The sequence below is a fragment of the Gopherus evgoodei genome, chromosome 8, assembly GCF_007399415.2.
Source record: "Gopherus evgoodei ecotype Sinaloan lineage chromosome 8, rGopEvg1_v1.p, whole genome shotgun sequence".
Lineage (NCBI taxonomy): Eukaryota > Metazoa > Chordata > Testudines > Testudinidae > Gopherus > Gopherus evgoodei.
The window spans coordinates 45,147,180-45,168,941 of NC_044329.1; the positions used below are offsets into that span (position 1 = coordinate 45,147,180).

General features: G+C 41.0%; 1 protein-coding gene across 1 annotated transcript in view; it reads right to left on the bottom strand.

Annotated features, from left to right (window-relative positions):
* Nucleotides 1-1,499: 1,499 nt before the first annotated feature.
* Nucleotides 1,500-21,762, bottom strand: part of TEDC1 (tubulin epsilon and delta complex 1) — a 186,968-nt gene continuing 166,705 nt past the window's right edge. Inside the window, exon 8 of the mRNA XM_030573362.1 lies at nt 1,500-3,780. Within this exon, the coding sequence (XP_030429222.1) occupies nt 3,406-3,780 (375 nt within the window). The 3' untranslated portion in view covers nt 1,500-3,405. The remainder of the gene's footprint in view (nt 3,781-21,762) is intronic.

Consider the following 21,762-nt stretch of genomic DNA (forward strand, 5'->3'; position numbering starts at 1 on the left):
GGATACCACTGGAAGGGTCCAAGGAAGGTATACCCCTTGAATGGGGCACTTCGCTGGCTGACGTGGGCAGCACTAGAAGGGACAATATGTCCTTAGTGGCCTGAAAGGCCTCCAGCATGGATGGCCTTACCAGGTGCCAAGTACTTCTGCTGCTTCCCAGGGTGGCAGGCAGGTCTCAAGAGGGCTCGACAACTCAATGGATGCTGAAGCCTGGCCATCGTCCGGGGGGAAGAACTGCCCCACACGGGTCTTTGCTCTCCTCCAATTCTCTCTTTCCCTGTATGGGATGTAGGCAAATGCTCTCTCCTGGCCTTTCTTTGCCTTTTAGCCAGTACCGGGGATAGGGATCGGTGCCAGTTAGAGGTCAGTGCCAGCAGTGCGCTCTGCCCCAAGGCTGCAGTGCTTGGAGCAGAGGCTGATCTAGCTTGCTCTGAGGCTGTTGCAAGGGCCAACTCCATAAGGAGTGCTCTAAGTTGAATGTCCTGCTCCTTTTTGGTTTGTGACCTGACGCTCTTACAAATTGTCGCTCACATGGGTTTTCCCTAAGCGCTTTAGGCAGCTTTGATGGGACTCACTGACTGGCATAGATTATTTGCAGCAGTCACAAGGTTTGAAACCCAGAGATTGGGGCATGCCCTGACCCTAGGCTAAGTCTTGTATGGAACTAACTATTTCTAACTTTGGCACTAAGGGAACTACTAAACTCTACAAACTTTCTAATAACTATCCACAAAAGATTCACAACTAGGCACAGTTGAGAAGGTAAGGAGACAAGCTGATTCAAGGAGATGTTCCAGCACCAACACTAGCGGTAAGAAGGAACTGAGAGAGAGAGGAGCAGGCAGCACCTCTTATACTGGTGCACAAGTGCTCCACACTCCAGATGGCACCAGAGCTGGTACCCTATGGATACCACTGAGGGAAAAACTTTCAGCGCCGGTGTATGTGGCGAGCGCACACACCTACTATGGAATAGACATGAGCAAGCACTCGAAGAACTCTACACTCATGGCGGTGGCAGCATTTAAACCTACTTTTAACATTACGCAAATGAGTACACGAGATGCAAGGCCATTGGAAATCAGGCCAAGAAAATTAAACTGGCTAGTTTCATTGCCCAGATGTTCTCAGGTGCAAAAAGTAACCAAATGGCATCAATGGTACAGAGACAAGTGGTTTTTCAGATGATTCCAGTTTTAACATTGCTAGGTGACAGTGCCAGCACCAGTAATAGCGGATTTAATGTTTGTTCTGACAGCATCCTTTCAATAACACAGCTCGTTTGTGAATATGATTTGCTCGTGTCATGCAATAAATACAGCTGCCCAGGACTCTCTGTAACTGTTTTTATAGCAACACATTTTTTACATTTCTCCAGAGAGAAAATAATCAGGGTCAAGCAGGGCACCCATGTTCTGCTAGTTCCAGTCTAGACTGAAATGGGATTGTCAGATGAATATTAAAAACACACTGCATTGTAACTACTGTATACTGACAAATATTTGCAGTTAGGAAATGAGTTCATGTCCTGGTATTGAAACCAGAGTGATGATTGCTAGCTTAAGTGGACAGAAGCGTGGCATACAGCAATATGACATGATGGGTGAGTAACAGGCTAGATATGAGCTAGAGCTGCAGAGTGCAGAACCAGGTCTGTGCAGGACATTTGGACATGTTCTATGAGGCGTATTCCCAGGAGAAGAGTTTGGGGGTTAGTTTAATAGTCATTCTCTCTACTTCATTGGGGCTTACGCACAGAACTAAACTCTCTCTCAGCATTGGCTAGTTTCAAGGCTACACTACCGTGAGCACTGGCCATAGTATGGGCAGAGCACACATTTTCCTTGCCACAGTAGCTGGATTACTCTATTAGTGCACTCAGGTACCCCAGTACATGGGAACCCAGGCAGCCTCCAGCATGGCTCACAAAGGCTTCACATGCCACTGCACCCCACTCTGCTTTGGTCTGTGGGGAACGAGGTGAGACCTCCATACTGAAGATATTGGTGGCTATACTATGTCCCATGTTATGCAAATGAGGTGCACTACTGCCATCCCTGGTAGGTTGATGACATGGCTTTCAGTTGGGCCAAGGCTGGGCACCCAGCTCTTGTTCTCCGCTGTCTTACACCTGGAGTCGTCATTGACACCTGTGCACAATGCCTGAGAAATGCCAATGACAGTGCGACTCAGCAGAGAATTCAGATCTGGCAGCATTTTATACCAACTTTGCATAGTAGTAAATGACTCCCAAAAGGGCAGTGGAATGAAGTGTCAGCCCTTGTTCCTCCCCCCACAACCTTACTTCATCTCACAAAAGTGATGATGCTAATACAAATACATGAACATGATGATGTCCTTAAATGCACTTTTACTTTTGGTTCTTGAGTCACAGGCAACTGTTAATCACCCAAACCGAAGAGCTGGGAGTAATAGACAGAAATCCAAACCAAGGTAATCCTGCTGCTCATTGCAATTCACAAATGAAAAGCAAAGTGTGTTTTTATTTCTGAAGGAAAACTCATAAGAATAAAAGCAGTTTCTTACTGAAAGCAAGCAGAAAGTGACGAAAAGCTAATGCCACATGAAAGGCTTTACATTCTGGGGGGAAGTCTCCAGAGGCAGACTATAGGGTTTCTTAAAGTCTGGAATTTAAGGCCTTATTTCTATTTTGCAGAAGCATTCTCTAGTGAATATAGAAATGATATTACTGTGCTTCATAACTGAATACATAGTTTAATAAAAGTGGGTGTTTCCCTAAAGAATCTGATCATTTGAAGAGCATTATGCCTGTGACTAAAGAAGATGTCACTTTTATTTGCCACTAAGCATTTTGTATCTGTTTTGTGATAAATGTATGTATTCTGTGCCTTGCCGCACAACATGGAACTAGCTGAACTAAACAGCAGCCCTTCCTGCACATTTCATTCTTGGTGCTTTGCATACCTTTCAGCATCGAAGGCCACACTTATCTCTGCTCAGTTCCTGGTTTTTTATTAGTTATAAATACTCTTACTTGCTGATAAATGTTGAATGTAATTAGTATTTCAGTCTGCAGACCTGCAAATATTGTGTGTCTAGAAACAGAGAGTTCTTAAAGTGAGCCTGTACCAGGCAGGAGCATCAGAAAGCTAGATGAAGGAGAGATTTAAAAACACCCCACCCCCCTCTAACACCTGCTGCAGAATTTAATTGGTAAGGTAAGTAATAAAGGGCAGCAGACAGAACCATTAAGAGTGCAGTGTTCTGGCCCCAATGCATATTATAAAGAAGTGACAAATTGTGTTTTCAAGGCTGAGAATTAGAACCACATTCAGATCTTCATTTTACCCACTCTCAGGCAATGGTTTATAATACGTCTTCTGATCAAACAGCCCTATGCCCTTGTCCTTTCTTGATGAGAACTTATCTTTTCATAGGTGGGATACAAATCACTCCAACCAGCCCTTCTGCAATCTCATCTAGCTTGTGTCTGCACTCTTCCTGCAGCCGCTTCAGCTCCCTCTTCAGAGTGGCCTCTTCCATTTGCAGTTCACTGATCACCTCTGTGGCATTAACAACATTTGTAATGGGCTCCTTTGATACCGAACGGAGGAAACCTGTTTTGCTAGCAGAATGCTTGTCTTTAAATACCAGCCTGTACAGACCATGCATTCCATTTTTTTTATGGGCACAATGGTATTTAAGATCTGATGGTTTTAGCTTGACAGCTTCTGTTATTGTCCTGACAGCAGCACAAAACTCCCTTTCATCTGGAAGTGTTCTCTCTCTTGATTTGACCTGTAGAGAGAAAAACATGGTCAGGCTTATGTGCAGAATTCCTCACTCCAGACACCAATGCAAAATGTCAAGGCTGGAGTGTGCTGTACTGGAAATTCTCTATTTCACGATCAAATGTAGCAAGTAGAAGCAGTGACTGAACTCAGTGTGTAAACCTCTGTGCTTTTAAGAATAAGAGACTGACAGATCTTCAAAGCCCTGGCTCCTCTGATGACTGACATATGGCAATTTCCTCTGCACTCCACTCCTTAGGGCAGTTATAAAGCCTGGGCAGTATGAGCCTAGAGTCAGATGAGATGCGTGAAAAAATGTGCATGGCCTGTTTCTCCATTCGCGCCTGTACAAAGGATGTGTAAAACACTACTATTGTGACAGTGTAGTGGGTAACACCTCTTTTGCACAAGTGTGATTACACAAGGGGCAGGACAGTGAGGAACCATGTCTGTGGTGAGAGAGCTGAGCCAAAGAAGGATTCTCTATAAGGCTTTAATATAGGCCAGCTGAGAATATTGTATGAGATAGGGCTGTGTGTGATACTAACTGTGCTGTAACTGGCTGGTGATACAATGAGATGATCACTCCTGATTTGCAAGTGGCCAAACTAATACAAGATTCATTAATGACTATGGACCCAATCCTCAAATGCATACAAAAATGAGTAACTTAACTCACATGAGCAGATCCACTGATGTCAATAAGATTAAGTATACTAATCAAGTTACTCAAGCATGTGCTTGCAGCAAGAGGCCCTTCAACTGCAGCTTCAGGCCTCCTTGCACCAAGGGGTAAATAAGGATTTTTAGGGAGATGCAGGCACAGTGCGAATGCCCAAATAGACTATGCATCACAAAACTAACATCACAGCATGTCTTCAGAAACTGCTAACACTAGGGAAAAAAACCATGCAAGACTATGCAACAGTGTCACCTTCCTGGCACTCACCACAAATGGACCTTACACCTCTTATGACCAGTTTCATCTTTGCCATGTTTCATTTGACTTGATTTCTAGTGTATGTTTTGTGATGGGACAGGAGAGCAGGCAACAGCCCACTGCTCCCCAAGGTTCAAGAGAAGACATTAGTGCTCATGTCTAGAAGAATAAAATTAAAAGGCCTAGCCATGCTATGCAGAACTCGCAAAAAATGGGAAATAATAGAATTGTTCAAAGTTGGAGAGAGATCAACTCAAGTGCTTGATTCTCCTCCTGTGCTTACATCAGTGAGCCATTCAGTATAATGCATTCGGTTCTGCTGTTGAACTCTGCCTGAAGAGTCTTCTCTTGTGAAGGCACAAAGAAAAGCACAGCACTCATTTGATGCAAATATCAAATATTTGCCCTTTAAGCAAAAAGCCTTTTTATAGCACTCCCACCTCAAAGCTAGGATTTTTTTCTCCACAACAAATGTCTAGCAGTTGAGTTTCAATTTAAGTCTCTGATACAGTTACACACACTCTTTAGTCCCTGCTCATTGTGGTTTGTTATTCCACAAAGCCCACCTACAGGAGTTGGAATACCTATATTTGATTCTGACTTAAGGTGCACTGCCTAAGAGAACAACCACACCTACCAGGGATGGGTTTCTGGAAGAGTGACATTTATTTTCATTGGGCTAGACAGCCCCACATTCTTTCAGTACATTATTTAATTACCTTCTGTTTAACAATGTTACTTCAATTTGCAAATACATCTATATGGTATACAAACTCAGAGTACCTGGTGCCACTAAACAGTGTGGATGCGAACAGTTACCTAGAGATTCATTAGTTCTCGTTACAGATTCCTAACCAATTTTCTAATTGTCTTGCTGCAAGTGACAGTGTCTTATTTTTCCCAAAGGGTGCCCATACCGCAGCTCAGTATGCCATAAGTGTGTAATAAAATTTGGAAGAGGCCACAAGCAAAAATTAAAAGCAGATCTCTTCCTAAATGCAGTGTCTCCACAAAAGTAGCTGCAAGCATATGCAAAATATTCAAAAACAAGTCAATTTTCAAGTTAAGAAAAAAGTACCAGTGCGGTAGTGGGTAAGGGCCGATACATGATACACTCAAAAGTGCATGCAGCAGGTTTAATTCAAACAAGAGGAAATACTTTTTCACACAATGCACAATTAGCCTGGGGAACTTATTGCTATGGGATGCTGTGAAGGCCAAAACTATAACTGGGTTCAAAAAAGCATTAGGTGAGTTGATGGAGAATAGGTCCATCAATGGCTATTAGCCAAGATGGTCAGGGATGTAGCCCTGTGTTCAGAGAAACCCTAAACCTCTGACTGACAGAAGCTGGGAGGGGTAAACAGGGGTAGAGTACTCCAAACGGGTAGAGTACATTTTCCCTGAAGCTCCGGTACTGGCCACTGTCAGAGAGAGGATACAGGGCTAGATGGATCATGGGCTGACCCAGTATGACCATTCTTACGGTTCTTAAATTCTTATGCATGATAATTTATCAAATTGCTCTAGGTTTCTTTGTGGAAATTCCCTCCACTTATATCATGTGTATTATAACAATAAGCTTGTGAGAGTTTCTGGCAGGTTTTCCATCAAGGTATCACTACAGAGAAAGAGTTAAGTTAAAACTCCCCATCCACTGGGGTACGTTGGTGTCAGCACTATTAATTAACCGTAGTTAGTGATTCCCATATTTCTCATAAACAAGTGATGTGCATAATGCTACATGTCCTTTGGACTAGACTGAACAACTTCAACTATCATCTAATATAGTTTGGGAACAGAAGTATAAATATTTAAGATGAAACAGCTAATAGGCCATTGAACTGTGTTCTGTGGCCACTACAGGATTACTCCCTGAAGCACATTTTCTAGCATTTTATCTAATCTACTTTTAAATAGGTCTGGCAAATGATTAAAAAAATCAATCGCAATTAATCGTGTGATTCAAAAAAATTAATCATGATTAATTGCGCTCCTAAACAATAATATAATAGCAGTTCTTTAAATATTTTGGAGTGTTTTCTACATTTTCAAATATATTAATTTCAATTACAACACAGAATACAAAGTGTATAGTGCTCACTTTATTTTTATTACAAATACTTGCGCTGTAAAAAACAATAGTATTTTTCAGTTCACTTAATACAAGTGAAATTTCTTTATCTTTATCTTCATCTTGAAAGTTGAACTTACAAATGTAGAATTATGTATAAAAAATAACTGCATTCAAAAATAAAACAATGTAAAACTTCAGAGCCTACAAGTCCAGTCAGTCCTACTTCTTGTTCAGCCAATCGCTCAGACAAACAAGTTTGTTTACATTAGCAGGAAATAATGCTGCCCGCTTCTTGTTTATAATGTCACCTGAAAGTGAGAACTGGTGTTTGCATGGCATTGTTGTAGCTGCAGTCACAAGATATTTATGTGCCAGATGCACTAAAGATTTGTACGTCCCTTCATGCTTCAACCAACATTCCAGAGGATGTGGGTCCACGCTGCTAATGGGTTCTACCCAATTATGATCCAAAGCAGTGTGGATCAATGCATATTCATTGTCATCATTTGAGTAGATACGCCAGCAAGTTGATTTTCTTTTTTGGTGGTTCGGGTTCTGTAGTTTCCACATCAAAGTGTTGCTCTTTTAAGACTCCTGAAAGCATGTTCCACATCTCCTCCCCCTCAGATTTTGGAAGGCACTTCGGATTCTTAAACCTTGGGTAGAGTGCTGTAGCTATTTTTAGAAAAATCTCACATTGGTACCTTCTTTGCATTTTGTCAAATCTGCAGTGAAAGTTTTCTTAAAATGAACACATGCTGGGTCATCATTGGAAACTGCTATACAGACACTCCCTGAATTATGCAAACCCGACTTATGCAAATCCGCAGTTAAGGAAAAAGTTCTGTAAGCTAGAAATAGGAGCTTTGGGGGGTTTTTTTGCATGTAACGGTCAGGTATGCACTTCCAATTTACGCAAGGAGTTCCAGAATGGAATGCTTGCGTAAGTCGGGGAGCATCTGTAATATGACATATATGGCAGAATGTGGGTAAAAAACAGAGCAGGAGACATACAATTCTCCCCCAAGGAGCTGAGTCACAAATTTAATTAACACATTTTTTTAACAAACATCATCAGCATGGAAGCTACAAAAGTGCCATGCAAATGCCTGTTCTCACTTTCTGATGACACCGTAAATAAGAAGAGGGGCAGCATTATCTCCTGTAAATGTAAACAAACTTGTTTGAATGATTGGCTGAACAAGAAGCAAGACTGAGTGGACTTGTAGGCTCTAAAGTTTTACATGGTTTTGTTTTTGAGTGCAGTTATGTAACAAAAATAAAACTACATTTGTAAGTTGCACTTTCATGACAAAGAGACTGCACTACAGTATCTGTATGAGGTGAACTGAAAAATACTATTTCTTTTATTATTTTTACAGTGCAAATATTTGTAATGAAAATAATATAAAATGAGCAGTGTACACTTTGTATTCTGTGTTGTAACTGAAATCAATATATATGAAAATGTAGAAAAACATGCAAAAATATTTAATAAATTTCAATTGGTTTTCTATTGTTTAGCAGTGCAGTTAAAACTGTGACTAATTATGATTAACTTTTTTGACAACCTTACTTTTAAATATTCCAAGCAATGGAGCCTTGAAAATTGTATTTATCCCTCCCCATGATAAATTAAACACCCTTCAATCCCCCTCCCATATGGAGACTGGGCGAAATTCTAGCTCCCTTGAGGTCAATGGCAGAAGTCCCATTTGATTTCAACAAGGCGAGGACTACACCCAATGCATTTATATCAAGCCTTCCATCTGATTTTACAGTGCTCTGCAGATAATTAATCTATCCTCTCCACACTCTTGCAAAAGTGAGCATTTGCCTCATTTCTGATATGAGCAGTGAAATCAAGTAGGAAAAGTTCCTTAGAATACACAAAGTACTTTTATCAATGCAGAGCCTTTTACTAAGTTGGTCCCTGTGCTTGTTAAGGGGTTTACTCAAGTATACAGGGACTTGGTTTTGTCAAAACAAAACAAAACAAAAAAAACAACCCACACACCACTATCATAAACACCGATGAATCCCAGAAAATATCTTGGCTAAACGAATGTCTGAGGACCAATATTCTCACGCAGATTTAGGAACAAATCTGAAAAAATAAAGAATTCATGTGCTATTTGGTCACCCCACCCCCACGGAATGTGATTAAACAATATGTGAAGTTTGTACATAGGGAACTTAACAATATGGAATACTGGAGGAGAAATGCTCCTATTAGTTATATAAAGGGAAGAGCCCAGAAACTGGAGTGCAAATCATGTTATTTTGAAATGACAGAATTATGCAGGACATTTGCTGGCCTGGACATTTTCTAAATGGAACACTTGTTTTTTCATGCTCTTTACTAACCAAAAGCAAAGAATTATTAACTGTTATGGGTGACACATGACAGCCTTAGAGGACTTCTTGGAATATCTTGTTCATTCCAGTAGAGAGAGCAATGAATTTCAAATGATTAGAGGAATGTTTAATTTTACTGCCATGATAAAGAGCCTGCAGTAATGACACAGACAACACTATATTCTATCTGCAAATCACCCAGGACAGTGAAGCTGTAACAAGAGCTCTATCCATTCTACCATGGGAAATGCCCTATATATTTATTAGTAAAGTGTGCCTAAATTCTGCAGCAAGGCCCCTACTTTCTCGGACAGTGTTAAGTGGATTCAAAAAGGGAGGTTTTCAAAGAATTAAGTATGAAAACAGATAATGCAACCAGCACAGCACTACTCACGTCATTTATGACTGGCAGGGATTAGGAAGGAAGTTTGGGGATTTCTTCTGCAATGAGGGAGCTGCTGAAGTCTTTGATAATGAGTAGCTTGGATGGCAAAGTCTACAGCCATGGAATTGCAGAATGCACTAGTTGCTGTCTAGAGATTTTACTGGTTAACAGACATGAAGATGAGTTACTTGACCTCAAAGTAGTTTGTTTCTCTCCCTTTTTGCACCTTATGTGCTCAAGGCAATTCCATCAGCCTCTTCCTGTACACTTAATTGCTGCTCCTTAGGCTCTCAGTCTCTCTCATTAGTCAGCAAATCCTGTTATTCTGGAGTGAAAACAATCTCAGCAGACCACGTTATATTAAACAAACGTGTTTGAAGACATAAGGATCCTCAGCATTTTCAGTCATCAGAATCAGATAAGTAGCTCATCTAGTCCAGGATTCTGTATCCCAAAGTTCTGCCTTTCAATTTAGATCTACCAGCTGTAACTGAAATCCACAATGTGCTATGCAGTGCAGTATGATAGCTGCTGTGCATCCTCTCTGAATAAAATGAAGTGATAATCATAGTTTCTACATTTCTAGAGCCCATTTCACCCCAAAGGAGTCCAGAGTGTTTTAAAGAACCATACAGAGAATACATCACCTAACAGTGACACGCAGCCACCTCTGGAATGGAGCAAAGCATGCGCTGAACAGCTCACAGTGATACTTTACAAGAGATCAGTATAGGAAAATAGGGAAAGAACAGGTTATAAAATATTTAGGTAAGTTAGATGTTTTCAAGTTGGTAGGACTTGATGAAATTCACCCTAGGTTTTTAAGCTGAAGCCACCTTGGAACTGTTCGTGATTATCTTTGAGAACTCATGGCAGACAGGTGAGGTCCCATAGGGACAGAGGAAGGCAAACATAGTATCTATCTGTAAAAAGGGGAACAAAGAGGACCTGGGAATTATAGACCAGTCAGCCTAACTTCGATACCTGGAAAGATACTGAAACAAATTATTAAAAAAGCAATTTATAAGAACCTAGATTACAATAGGGTGATAATAGCCTACATAGATTTGTCTGGAACAATTCATGCAAACCAACCTAATTTCCTTCTTTGACAGGGTTACTCGCATAATGAATGGGTGGAAATAGTGGATGTGATATATCGTGATTTAAGTAAGGCTTTTGTCACAGTCGCACATGACACTCACATAAGAAAACTAGAGAAATGAGGTCTAAATGAAATTACTACAAAGTGGGTCTACATCTGGCTGAAGAAAGGTATTCAGAAGAGTTATCAACAGTTTGCTGTCAAACTGGGCAGGCACATCTACCAGGTTCCACAGGGGTCTGTCTTGGGTCCTATACTATTCAACAGTAGAATAGGTGGAATACTGTGTCCAGTTCTGGTACCCACAGAGTCAAGAAGAACGTTGATAAACTGGAGAGGATTCAGAGAAGAGCCAAGAGAATGATTACAGGATTAGAAAACCTGCCTTACAGTGAAAGATTCAAGGAACTAAATCTGTTTAGCTTAACAAAGAGAAGGCTAAGAGGTGAATTGATCAGTCTAAAAGTATCTACATGGAGACAAATATTTAATAATGGGAACACTTCAAACTAGCAGAGAAAGGTCTGACACAATCCAATGGCTGGAAGCTGAAGCTAGACAAATTCAGACAGAAAATAAGAGTAATTAACCTTTGGAACAACTTACCAAAGATCAACGTGGATTCTCCATCACTGACAATTTTTACATCGAGATTGGATGTTTTTCTGAAAGACCTGCTCAAGGAATTATTTTGGGCAGTTCTCTGGCCTGTGCTATGCAGATGATCACAACAGTCCCTTCTGGCCTTAGAATCTGTATTTTACTGCTTTCCTCTAGTCTAGTTTTAAATTATTTTTAAAAATCCACAGCTAATTACATCTTTTACATAAATATAATCATTAAACTAACGTTAAAATTTGACCACTTCCATTGGGATATTATTCCAAACGCTAGTATTGTTTAGTCAGGAAATGTTCCTGACAGCCTAAACTTTCTCTTAACTTCATCCCATGACTCCTCTAACTCCTTGTACCACTCTCTGAAATAATTCCTCTCTTCTTTTGATGTTTGAACCCTACAAATTTTCATAGGTGGTTATTACAGGGACAAAAGGATTGCCATACTGAGTCAGATCATCTAGTCCAACAATCTCTCTCTGACAATGGCTGGTGGAGATGCTTCAGCAGAATGTACGAGAAGCCCCGCAGCAGACAATTAATGGGATACTTTTCCCAAAATGGAAGTTTCTCCCAACTCCCATCAGTTGGTGGCTAGTTTATGCTTTGAAGCATGAGGACATATAGGCTTTGATCCTGTCAACATCTGTGCATGTGCTTAATTTTACTACCACAAACAGGACTACTCATGCTAGTAAAGGGAAGCACATGCTTGTTTGTAGGATCAGGGCCATACAGCCCTTCTAAAAATATTTTTAATCCTATCTAACATAACCCTGGATGTTCTCATTATCCATATAAATAACCCTTTTTTTTAATATCCTGATAAGCTCTTTTCCTCAAGGTCAGCATGTGGCAATAAGCCTACAGCCACATCATGGACTGTGTTATATTTTTAAAATTTGCTGCCTTTCATTGAACATTCCCTTGGTCTTGTTGCATTAGAGATGGTAACTAGGATCACCTGATTTCCTTCTCTAAACCAGTGGTCTCCAAAGTGGGGTGTGCACACTGCAGGGGATGCGCAAGAGGATCCTTGGGGTGCGTGGCAGGGGAAGCACTTTTTTTTTTTTTTGCTTCATCAGGCGGGAGTCCGAGCGGCCCTTTTTTTTTCTTTTCTTTTTTGCTTCGGTGTGGCAGGGGATGTGTGCTCAAAAAATATTTACTGATAGGAGTGTGTGATCAAAAAAGTTTGGAGACCACTGCTCTAAACCATTTATTATTTTCTCATTTCCCCTCTCCTAATATAAACAGTCTTTTTAGTCTCTCCTTCTAGCAATTGCTTAGACAAGCTATACATTTAGCTCTTTTAATTTTTCCCCAGAAATCAGCTCTTCTAGCCCCTTACTAGTTTTTGCTGCGCTTTTCTGAACTCCCTCATTTGTCTGCATCTTACTGGTAGTGTCTGATCCTGGAGGGTGCTGAGAGATTTCTGAGAGGAGCTGAGCTGCCTCATCAGCATTTATTTAACTAGCTCAGTAGTATGCATCACAACAGTCATGCAGAAAATGGTTCCTTTTCAGCTAAGCTCACATTCATCCTGCTTTTACTTACACAGAACTAGGTCAACATGTGAGATATCCTGAAGAAGCACTGGGGATTAGGCACCACCATAGGACATCATTTAAATCATTTTCAATAATAAAAGTGTAAACCCCCCAGCTGCAGAAAGACAAGTTAACATCTCAGTGTGTTCAATAGCATTTCACAAGGTAACCTGAGTACTGCAGTGTGTAGCAGAGCACCCTTTGCATCTCACAGTTGTGTACTTAAATGCTGATGCTACTAGCTAAGGATGAAGTTTAAATCTGAGCAGCAATGCAGGCCTTTCAGTCACCATCACAGGAAAGGACATGCGTGTGGGTGGCTGAGAGTGGTTCTATTATGCAAGTGGATCATTGCCAGTTTAAGGGAAGAATATGTAAAACTAATTAGTGTCACGTGCGAGAGTAGCTGGAGAGTTCTGGGAGAGGACCTATTCCTTTCATTTTTAAACTGCATTCTCTCTTACCAGCTGCAGCCATTCCCAGGACGTTTGCAGCAAATTATTTCAGAATATCAAAATGTTATTGTTCAGAACACGAACTGCAGCAAGCCTAAAAATAGTACATGTTCCACCTCTAAAGATAATCATCGCCTCATTGTCACTGATCCTCCTCTTACCCGACTGCCTATGACATGAAAAAAATGTATGACTTCCTGTTCAATACACGCACTGTACTATTTGTCTTTTGTGTGAACAATGATGTAACCCACCGTCTATTCTTCAGGCCTACCTTTTGAGGTTTGATGACGTTTGGGGAATGCATAGCCATTATTATATCCAGAGTGGTCACGGAAAAAGTTATTCCCTGATCAACATTAGGGAGGTTGAGGAGTTTAGATAGCCCAAAGTCACATGTGGATAGGATAGGAACTTCCATGGACCACACGCAGACAGCAACAACATCAGAGGTTGGGGACAATGGCCTCAAGTCTTTAATCAGAATTCAGAAAACAGCAAAGATCTACTAGGTCGTAGGACTGTTCCTACAGCATATTTAAATATCCTGAACAATGGGCTTTCTGACACTGCCTTTGGGATACTATGCCATAAGCTACAGGATCCTACTGTCAGAGCCTTCTCCTGACATGTACTTGACAGGTTCGCAGTTACAGGCCAGTATTCAGGTTTTTTTTTCCTGGGACAGCAGGAATCTGTAGCCCAAAATTAGGATTGGAAGGATTTGACCGTTATCGCTACATTTTGGTAAACGTCAATTTCACGGTACCCAAAAAACAATGATAAAATATTTCCATCTCATAATAAAAATGTACATATAGGCACAGTAAGAAAAAGGCTGCTTGACAACTTATTAGAATTTCATTTAAGGATGTTTACTTTGTATATTTTGACATGTGATGTCGACAATTTGTATTTTCATGGTTATAAAGCTTTACTTTTTGAATCACGTCTACTGTCATTAAATAATTATCTGATCCTCCCCAGAGCGTCCGATAACTGAAAATTTAAAATGATAGAAAGAGGAAAAAAATGTTTAAAAATAAACATCAATATTATCAGTAAAAAATTACAAAGAAATAAAAATCAAATTCTGCCATGTTGGACAGCACTGAGATACTATAGTAAGAAGTGCTCAAGGACTGGGGATGGGTGCATTATAAAAAGTTAGATAAATGGATGTGGGAGGGGAAGGTTAAGGCTAGTGTTGGAAACCGAGGATTTCCAGACGTAGACATAGACATAGACATGGAGGTCTGACTTACTGATTTTCAAACATTTGAGTTTAATAACTGTAATGTTCAAATCATATTGGTTTAAATTAACTGATAAGTATTTTCAACATGAATTCTGCCTTACAGTTTGTGTCTAGGAATTTATTTTTCTTTAAAAAAAAGCTTCTGGAATGTTATTTCTATTTCTTATTAACATTGTTTTTAATTATTTACTCAAAAATATTTACTCAAAAATTATTTTAGAAGAGAATAAAGGGAAGTTCTTACACCTTATAGACAGCATGCACTTCTAAACCAATTTCCCCCGTGTGTGTTTAAACCACCCTGCCCCATCCTTCCATTTATATGCAGAAGGCACATATGCAAATACATAAAGCAGTGCTGAGCTGGGGTGAGGGAGTAACAAGCTAAGTCACTATGAAGAGTGTGCATACAAAAATTTTGGCAGACGTTCCATTCCTGCTCATCTAAGAAGCTCTGAATAGCTCTTCCAGACTGCAGACCGTTCATCCTGCCACACATTTCATCTTCCAGTCCTTAGTCACGGCCTTGCTCTTAATCTTTAAGGCCCTCAACAAGTTGGAACCTGGCTACATAGGAAACTGCTTCAACAATCCACCATAACACCTCCATTCCCCTGAGACGAAGAAGTAAAGCAAATTCAGGACAAGGCTTGCCAAAGCCAGAAATACAGGGAGTCAGTTGAGAAGTCCCTGCCTCTGACATAATCTACAGACCAACAACAGAGTTGGGAGCTAAGCATTTGCCGACCAACTGTAAGAAACCCTTCCTGCCATAACTGAAGAAATTACAACAACAATCATGAAAGAAGATGGAGGCAGAAATAAACCTGACAAACCCAGGAAAGGAGGAGAGTAGAGTCCATTAAACAACTCAGTGTAAATAGTATTGGCCGTAAAAATGGTCTCCCTGGAAATACCACAGATAGCTCAGACAGCTATGTGAGGAGGAAGGCCTCAAAAATGATTCTGCTGGAATCAATTTGTGGGAGAAGTGTGATACGGTAAAGTCACAACTTCACATCAATGAGCTGTAAGATATGCACAAAATCATATAGGCTTATACATTTGATTCTGGGTTATATTAACTCATATTATTTTATGGTTGATTGTTTTATTTCACGAAACAGGGAAGTATAAAACAAACAGGAAAGTTCCCTTTGGAAAACCCTCAACTTATTTTCTCCCCAAAAAGGTGATGCCATGCTAAAAAAAAGCAAGAAACCCTGGTCATAAATCTTCTCTCTCCTGCAGTCATCACTGATAATTATTTTGTTGTTCACCCATAAGAGTTTGTATTTTGCTTTCTAAAATGCTGACCAGATTTTACTCATTCAGGGACCTAGCTCCTGCTCAACTAGTCATGCCTGGAGCTGGGGAGCTGTGCAGCGCGCAGACCTACTCTGCAGAAGCTATTCCAGCCCACGGCCCATTCAAGGTAGGAAGGTAAGAGATGACTTGTAAAGTGGCAGATTTCCTTTCCCTCGTTCTAACCCAGTTCCATTCCCTATGCCCTGCCAGGTGCACATGCACAACAGAGTTTGCACTGGTTCTGCTGCAATGGACTCTGCAGCCCTACAGGGTGGCCTGCATTTCCCTAAATGCTCATTGATTGGGGCAGGGGGAGGAATCTCACTACATTGTATTTGAGATTTGACCACTGACCATTTCCAACATTTATTGAAAAGCAAAATAAAAGTATCATCTGAGGACAAACCTGTGCTGTCAGCAAAGGCATCTGAGAGATGTAATTCTTTTCTCAAGAGCAGAATATCATCATCCACAATTTGCTTGTTAAGAGAGAACTGGTTTTAATTTAAACAAGGGAGTAAAATGGTTGATTAAACCTCCATACTATCTGTTTAAGCAATAAAAACTATGCCTTCCCTCCTCCCCGCCTCCCCTAACAAGACTTAACTCAAAGCCACAACAAACGTTCTCTCTCATTTGCAGATTTTCAGCACCGCACAAATTCTGGAATAAGTGTTTAACAACTAATCTTACTAACACAAACTCCAAGAGCTGAATCAAAATTATTTGAAATCCAGAATATGCTTAGACTTAAGTTAGGAAGTGTTTGTAAAACTTTACCCAAATTCATGTTTTTATTTAACCTTCTGCTCTTACTCATTAATGTTTATGAAGTATGTATGTAACCTTTCGTTTAAGGGATTTTTTTTTTAAATACATTTTGGAACATAGCCACTGTTTATGATTTCTATGGAACCAAACACTTTGTTATGATTGCTTTAATATTTCTATGATTAACACTTATGAATTTACCCAAATATGTAAAAATATCACTAATTCATGAACTATTTAATTGGTGTGTTTGTGCCATTTATTCTCCAAACACAGACAGATTCAGGAAGAATCCTGGAGAATTAAAAGAAGAACAGATTACTCACTTTGTGCAGTAACTGCTTCTTCAAGATGCATTTCCCTATGTGTGCTCCACTTCAGGCACATGTACCTCTTGAGCCCTTGATTGGAGATATTCTGTTAGTGTCCAGCCCACTGGTGTCTTATGACTCTTGATGTTGGACACTGGGGCTATACAGGGGTGCCCGGGCGAACCATCCTCAGTTCCTTCTCCACCCAAATGTCCCCTAAGGAACAGTCTGAAGAAGAGGGAAAGGAGGGTGCACCCATAGGGTAATACCTCTCAAAGAACTGCACTTACTGCTCAAAGTGAGTAACCTCTTCTTTGAGTGTTGTCCCTGCAGGTGATCTACATCAGGTGACTTCTGAGCAGTGTCCCCAGATGGAGGAGGGAGTTTCACAACAGAGTACAGAACTGAAGACAGTACCAGAACCAAGTCCAGCATCTGACCTGACAGCATGGATCAAGGCATAATGTTTCAAAAACAAGTGTACTGAAGTCCACGTAGCAGTGCATCTTATTTCAGAAACTGGTACATTCTTCAGTGATGCCATAGATGTTGCCTACAATCTGGCTGAATGTGCTATCACTGTGTGAGGGACAGATGCCTGCAGCACTATAGAAAATGATAATGCATCCAGAAATTCATCTCAGTAGTCTCTAAGTAGAGACTGAGGACCCCATGGATCTATCCACGAAGGAAATGAAGAGTCTAGGTGACTTCCTAAATTGCTTGTTCCTATATAAAAAGAAGGCTAATGCCCTTTTAATATCCAGGGTACGTATACATAATTCCTGTAGAGAACTATGTGGTGTCAGCAAAACCAGTGGTAGATGAATGGATTAAGGTGGACCTCTAATAGAACCTCAGGTAAGCATTTCAGGTGTGGACATAAAGAGACCTTATTCTTGAAGAACACTGTAAAGAAGGGATCAGCCATCCAGGTTCCAGTCTCCCCAACCCCTCAGGCCGATGTGATGACTACTAAAAAGACCATTTTCCTACATAAATGCAACAGAGTACAGGTTGCCATTGGTTTGAATGGAGGTCACATAAGATAATTGAATACCAGGTTGAGGTCCTGATTCAGGTTAAGGTTTCTAGTCTCCTGATAGAGAGTCCCCAAACCCTTAATAAATTAGACAATACCAGAAGAACAAATATGGAGAATACTTCTAGCAGAGAATAAAAGGCCGATATTGCAGCCAAATGGACTTTAATCGAACTAACTGATAATCCAAGATGACTGAAAACAGCTCCAAATAGGCAGGTGGCAGTGACAACTCTTCTATTTCTGCAGGTAAGTAGTGTGGGTTGATCTCTTTTTACTATTCAGTAACATCTGTTGTACTTCTCTAGAGCAGGAGGATTCTAACCCCATGAACCATTGAGGAGCCACACCCAGAGCCAGAGAACTGCTAGTTGGGATGAAGCACACAACATGCATCCTGTGACAGGAGATGAGAAATGGTCAAGAGCTTGAATGACAGTTGGACACAAGTGAAGCAAGTAAGGATACCAAACTTGGAATCCTATGTGGATAACTCTGGCTCTGTCCTGTCTGACCTTGTTCATCACCCTTAGTATCAGCACTGTTGGAGGAAACACACAGAACAGTTGTGTCTGACAAACTGGGTATTCACCCACGAAAGCTTATGTTCCAATACATCTGTTAGTCTTAAAGGTGCCACAGGACTCTGTTGCATAGAACAGACCATTATTCCAAGATAGAAGAAAAGCATCTTCCAAGAAGTGATGGCCGAGACGCTCTCTTGAGCAGAAAAGAGGACACTTCCTGTTCCTTGGAAGGGGAGAGGGGGCAATTGGAGCAACTCACATCACCGCTCCCTGGGGAGGGGACCCAGAACCCACTGGGTGGTGGGGGGAAACTGAGGCACAGAGGGTCCCGCAGAATGGTGGGATGGATCCTGACTCCCCACCAAAAGTAAAGGCAGTACAGAGGACAGGAGGCCTGCAGAGGTGCGACTGGTCTGATGACCTGTGGGCAGAGATGGAACTATGGGGGTAGCCACCTCCCAAGCAATGTACGTTTTGTGGGTGGGGGAGGAAAAAAAACCTAGGAGAGGATGCCAGGGATCACCTGGCCAAGCGCGGGGAACCTCCCCAGAGGAGCCCCTCCAGGCAGAGGGGCCGAGGTTGGATGGACCTGGTGGTTCATATGGGGGGGAGGCATGTAACAGGGTGCTGGCCAGGAGGTCCTGAGCCAACCCCGTTAGCCCAGCTCCAATTAAGATGCATTAATTGGGGCTGGCTGAGTATGCCACACCTAATTGATAGAAGGGAAGCACCTGTGGGCATTCTTAGCTAGGGGGACTATATGGAGCTGGCAGGAAGAAAGTGAAGGGGGAGGAGAAAGGAAAGGGAGGAGCCAAGGGCTGTGTGTCCCTGCTTGCTGGAGAAGCGAGCTGTCCCCCAGGTTGCTAGTTTGGAGCACTCTGTAAATAGAAGGGGGTAGAACCTGGCATTGTAAATAAAAGGCACTGGTGATTGCACCCAGGAGAGGTCTCTGGCTGATTTGTGGGCGCAGGGGTCCCAAAGTGCAAGGGCGAACGGGGGGACCTTGTTACACTACATAAGGGCCAGCCACAATGTGGCCCTAAATTAGCTGGTAGGTTAAATACAATTGGAGAACAGGAGTGCGCTACAATTAGCTTATTGAAGTAAATAAAAGCTGTGCATTACAGAACTGCTCAAAGAAAAGTGGGTGATGCAATGTGCACAAGACTTAAGCAAGATCAATCACCCTTTTCCATTTATTAACTCTTTGGATTATCCATGACAAACAGGATTTACCTGTATTAGGAATCTAACTTCCTGCAGACACCTATAACTTGTCACATGTATTTAGTTGAGAAACAGAGAAGAATAATTACTGATCTGGGGTATAATCCACACTTGTTTCAGCTTGCCTATGAAAGAATGTCCCCAGTATAGCTCAGCTTGGAAACTCTCAGCAAGAGACATACAAATGACATGGTCACCTCCATTGGCTCCTGCTAAATCCTAAAAGCCTGGAATGTGAAACTTTAGTTCCTGCTATCATCCCCTCCGTGTGTCATTTTCTTTCATCACCTTATTTCTTCTCTTTCCACTCTCTCTCATGTTGCCATTTGTTTGACAGAAGTCTGGCTTAGCCAGGCAAGATTGCATCTGTTGAAAAGCTGCTGTGAGACTGCGACCAAAGACACAACTAAAAGCAATGCCCAAAACAGCTTGACACTGGAATAAGTCTGCAAGATTTTGGAGAGGCTGAGACAAGACCATATGCTTTGCCTGTTTTTCTCTAGAAGTGAGGTTGCAAGCAGCACCAGAGACAAAAGAACAGAAAATCCAGCTTTTATCTCCCCTTTAATGTGTGTTTGGCTTGTTCTGTTTTAAAGAAGGAACTGGACTTTAACAGCAGCAGCAAGAACAGCTGCAGACCATCTCAACTAACGACTTCTCTTTCGCCCCTGAAAAAGACAGTGATTCCCATCTTTAATACCATCTAAGACACTGTCAGACAGGGATTGTTTTTCCACTGAAAGCTTTCTACTGCTTAAGGGAAAGGGACTAAGGGCTATTGTTAAAATGGAAGCCTCATTTAATACTTTATATTTCAACTGCTATTCCTTCAGTTTTTCCTCCTCTTTCTGCATCTTCCATAAAAGAGTAAAGACTTTTAATGGTGTGTTTGCCATGGTCTGTGTAAACAGGCTCAATTCTCTGTATACAAAACCCTGATCCACATTAACTGTTTATTCCTGTACAGTGACAAAGTCATGGTAACAACTTTGACTCTCTGGGCCCACTTATTCCATCAAGATTAGTACAGCATATTCACCCAGTAATTTCTGCACCGACCCAATAGCTTCCAGTTGAATTATAGCATATCTTTTAGAAAGGCATCCAAACTTGATTTACAGACTACATGAGTTAGAGAATCTTACCACAAACCTAGGTAAATTATTCTAGCAGTTAATTACACTCATGGTTTAAAAATTAGCACCTTGTTTATAGTCTGAATTTATCTAATTTCACTTTCAACCACTGGATCTCATTATGTCTTTTTCTATTAGATTAAAAAGCCCTCCACTATCAGACATGTCTTCCCCATCCAGGTATTTGGAGATGATGATCAAGACACCTTCTAACCTTCTCTTTGATAAACTGAACAGCTTCTTAACCTCTCACTCTAGAGCAGGTTTTCCAGATCCTGAATCACTATTATCGCTCATCTGAGTCTCCTCCAATTTTTCAACAACTTTCTTGACTTTGGTGGGTTTTGTGTGATGTGTAATATTTCATTGAGTCCTGTTCTGAGTCCACCGTGTATTTCTCACAGAGAACTTAAAAGCTATGAGTGGGTAATGGATAACGACTTTTAGTTATTGCCCAGCCTAAAGCCAATCTCTCGAAAAACATCACAAACACATGCTACTCTAAATCCAAACTGGTTTTCATTTCAGAGAGGAGAGTGAAGTGTGCACTTGTTTCCCAATAAAAACAAAGCCACAGAACAACAAAATGGTTGTTTAGGATGTGTATGCGGAAGAAAACTTCCATGGCTTGATGATAAAGATGATCACTGAGGGAATGTTGATATAATTATTACTTTCTAGCAAATATTAATGTATGGAAGTAGCAATAAACTTGGGCCCTGGGAATTAATGGGAAATAAATGAAAGGGATGCTCCAAAGCTAATGTTTACAGGGGGCATTATTTACACTTTAAATTGTGAAGACATTTTAGAAGAGTTGTAAAGCTGAGCTACAGGCACTAATGGAACATATACTAGCAGCGGCATCCCAAATTGTGCCAGGATTCCAATTAGAATGTATGCATCTCTATCTTATGCATTTTAA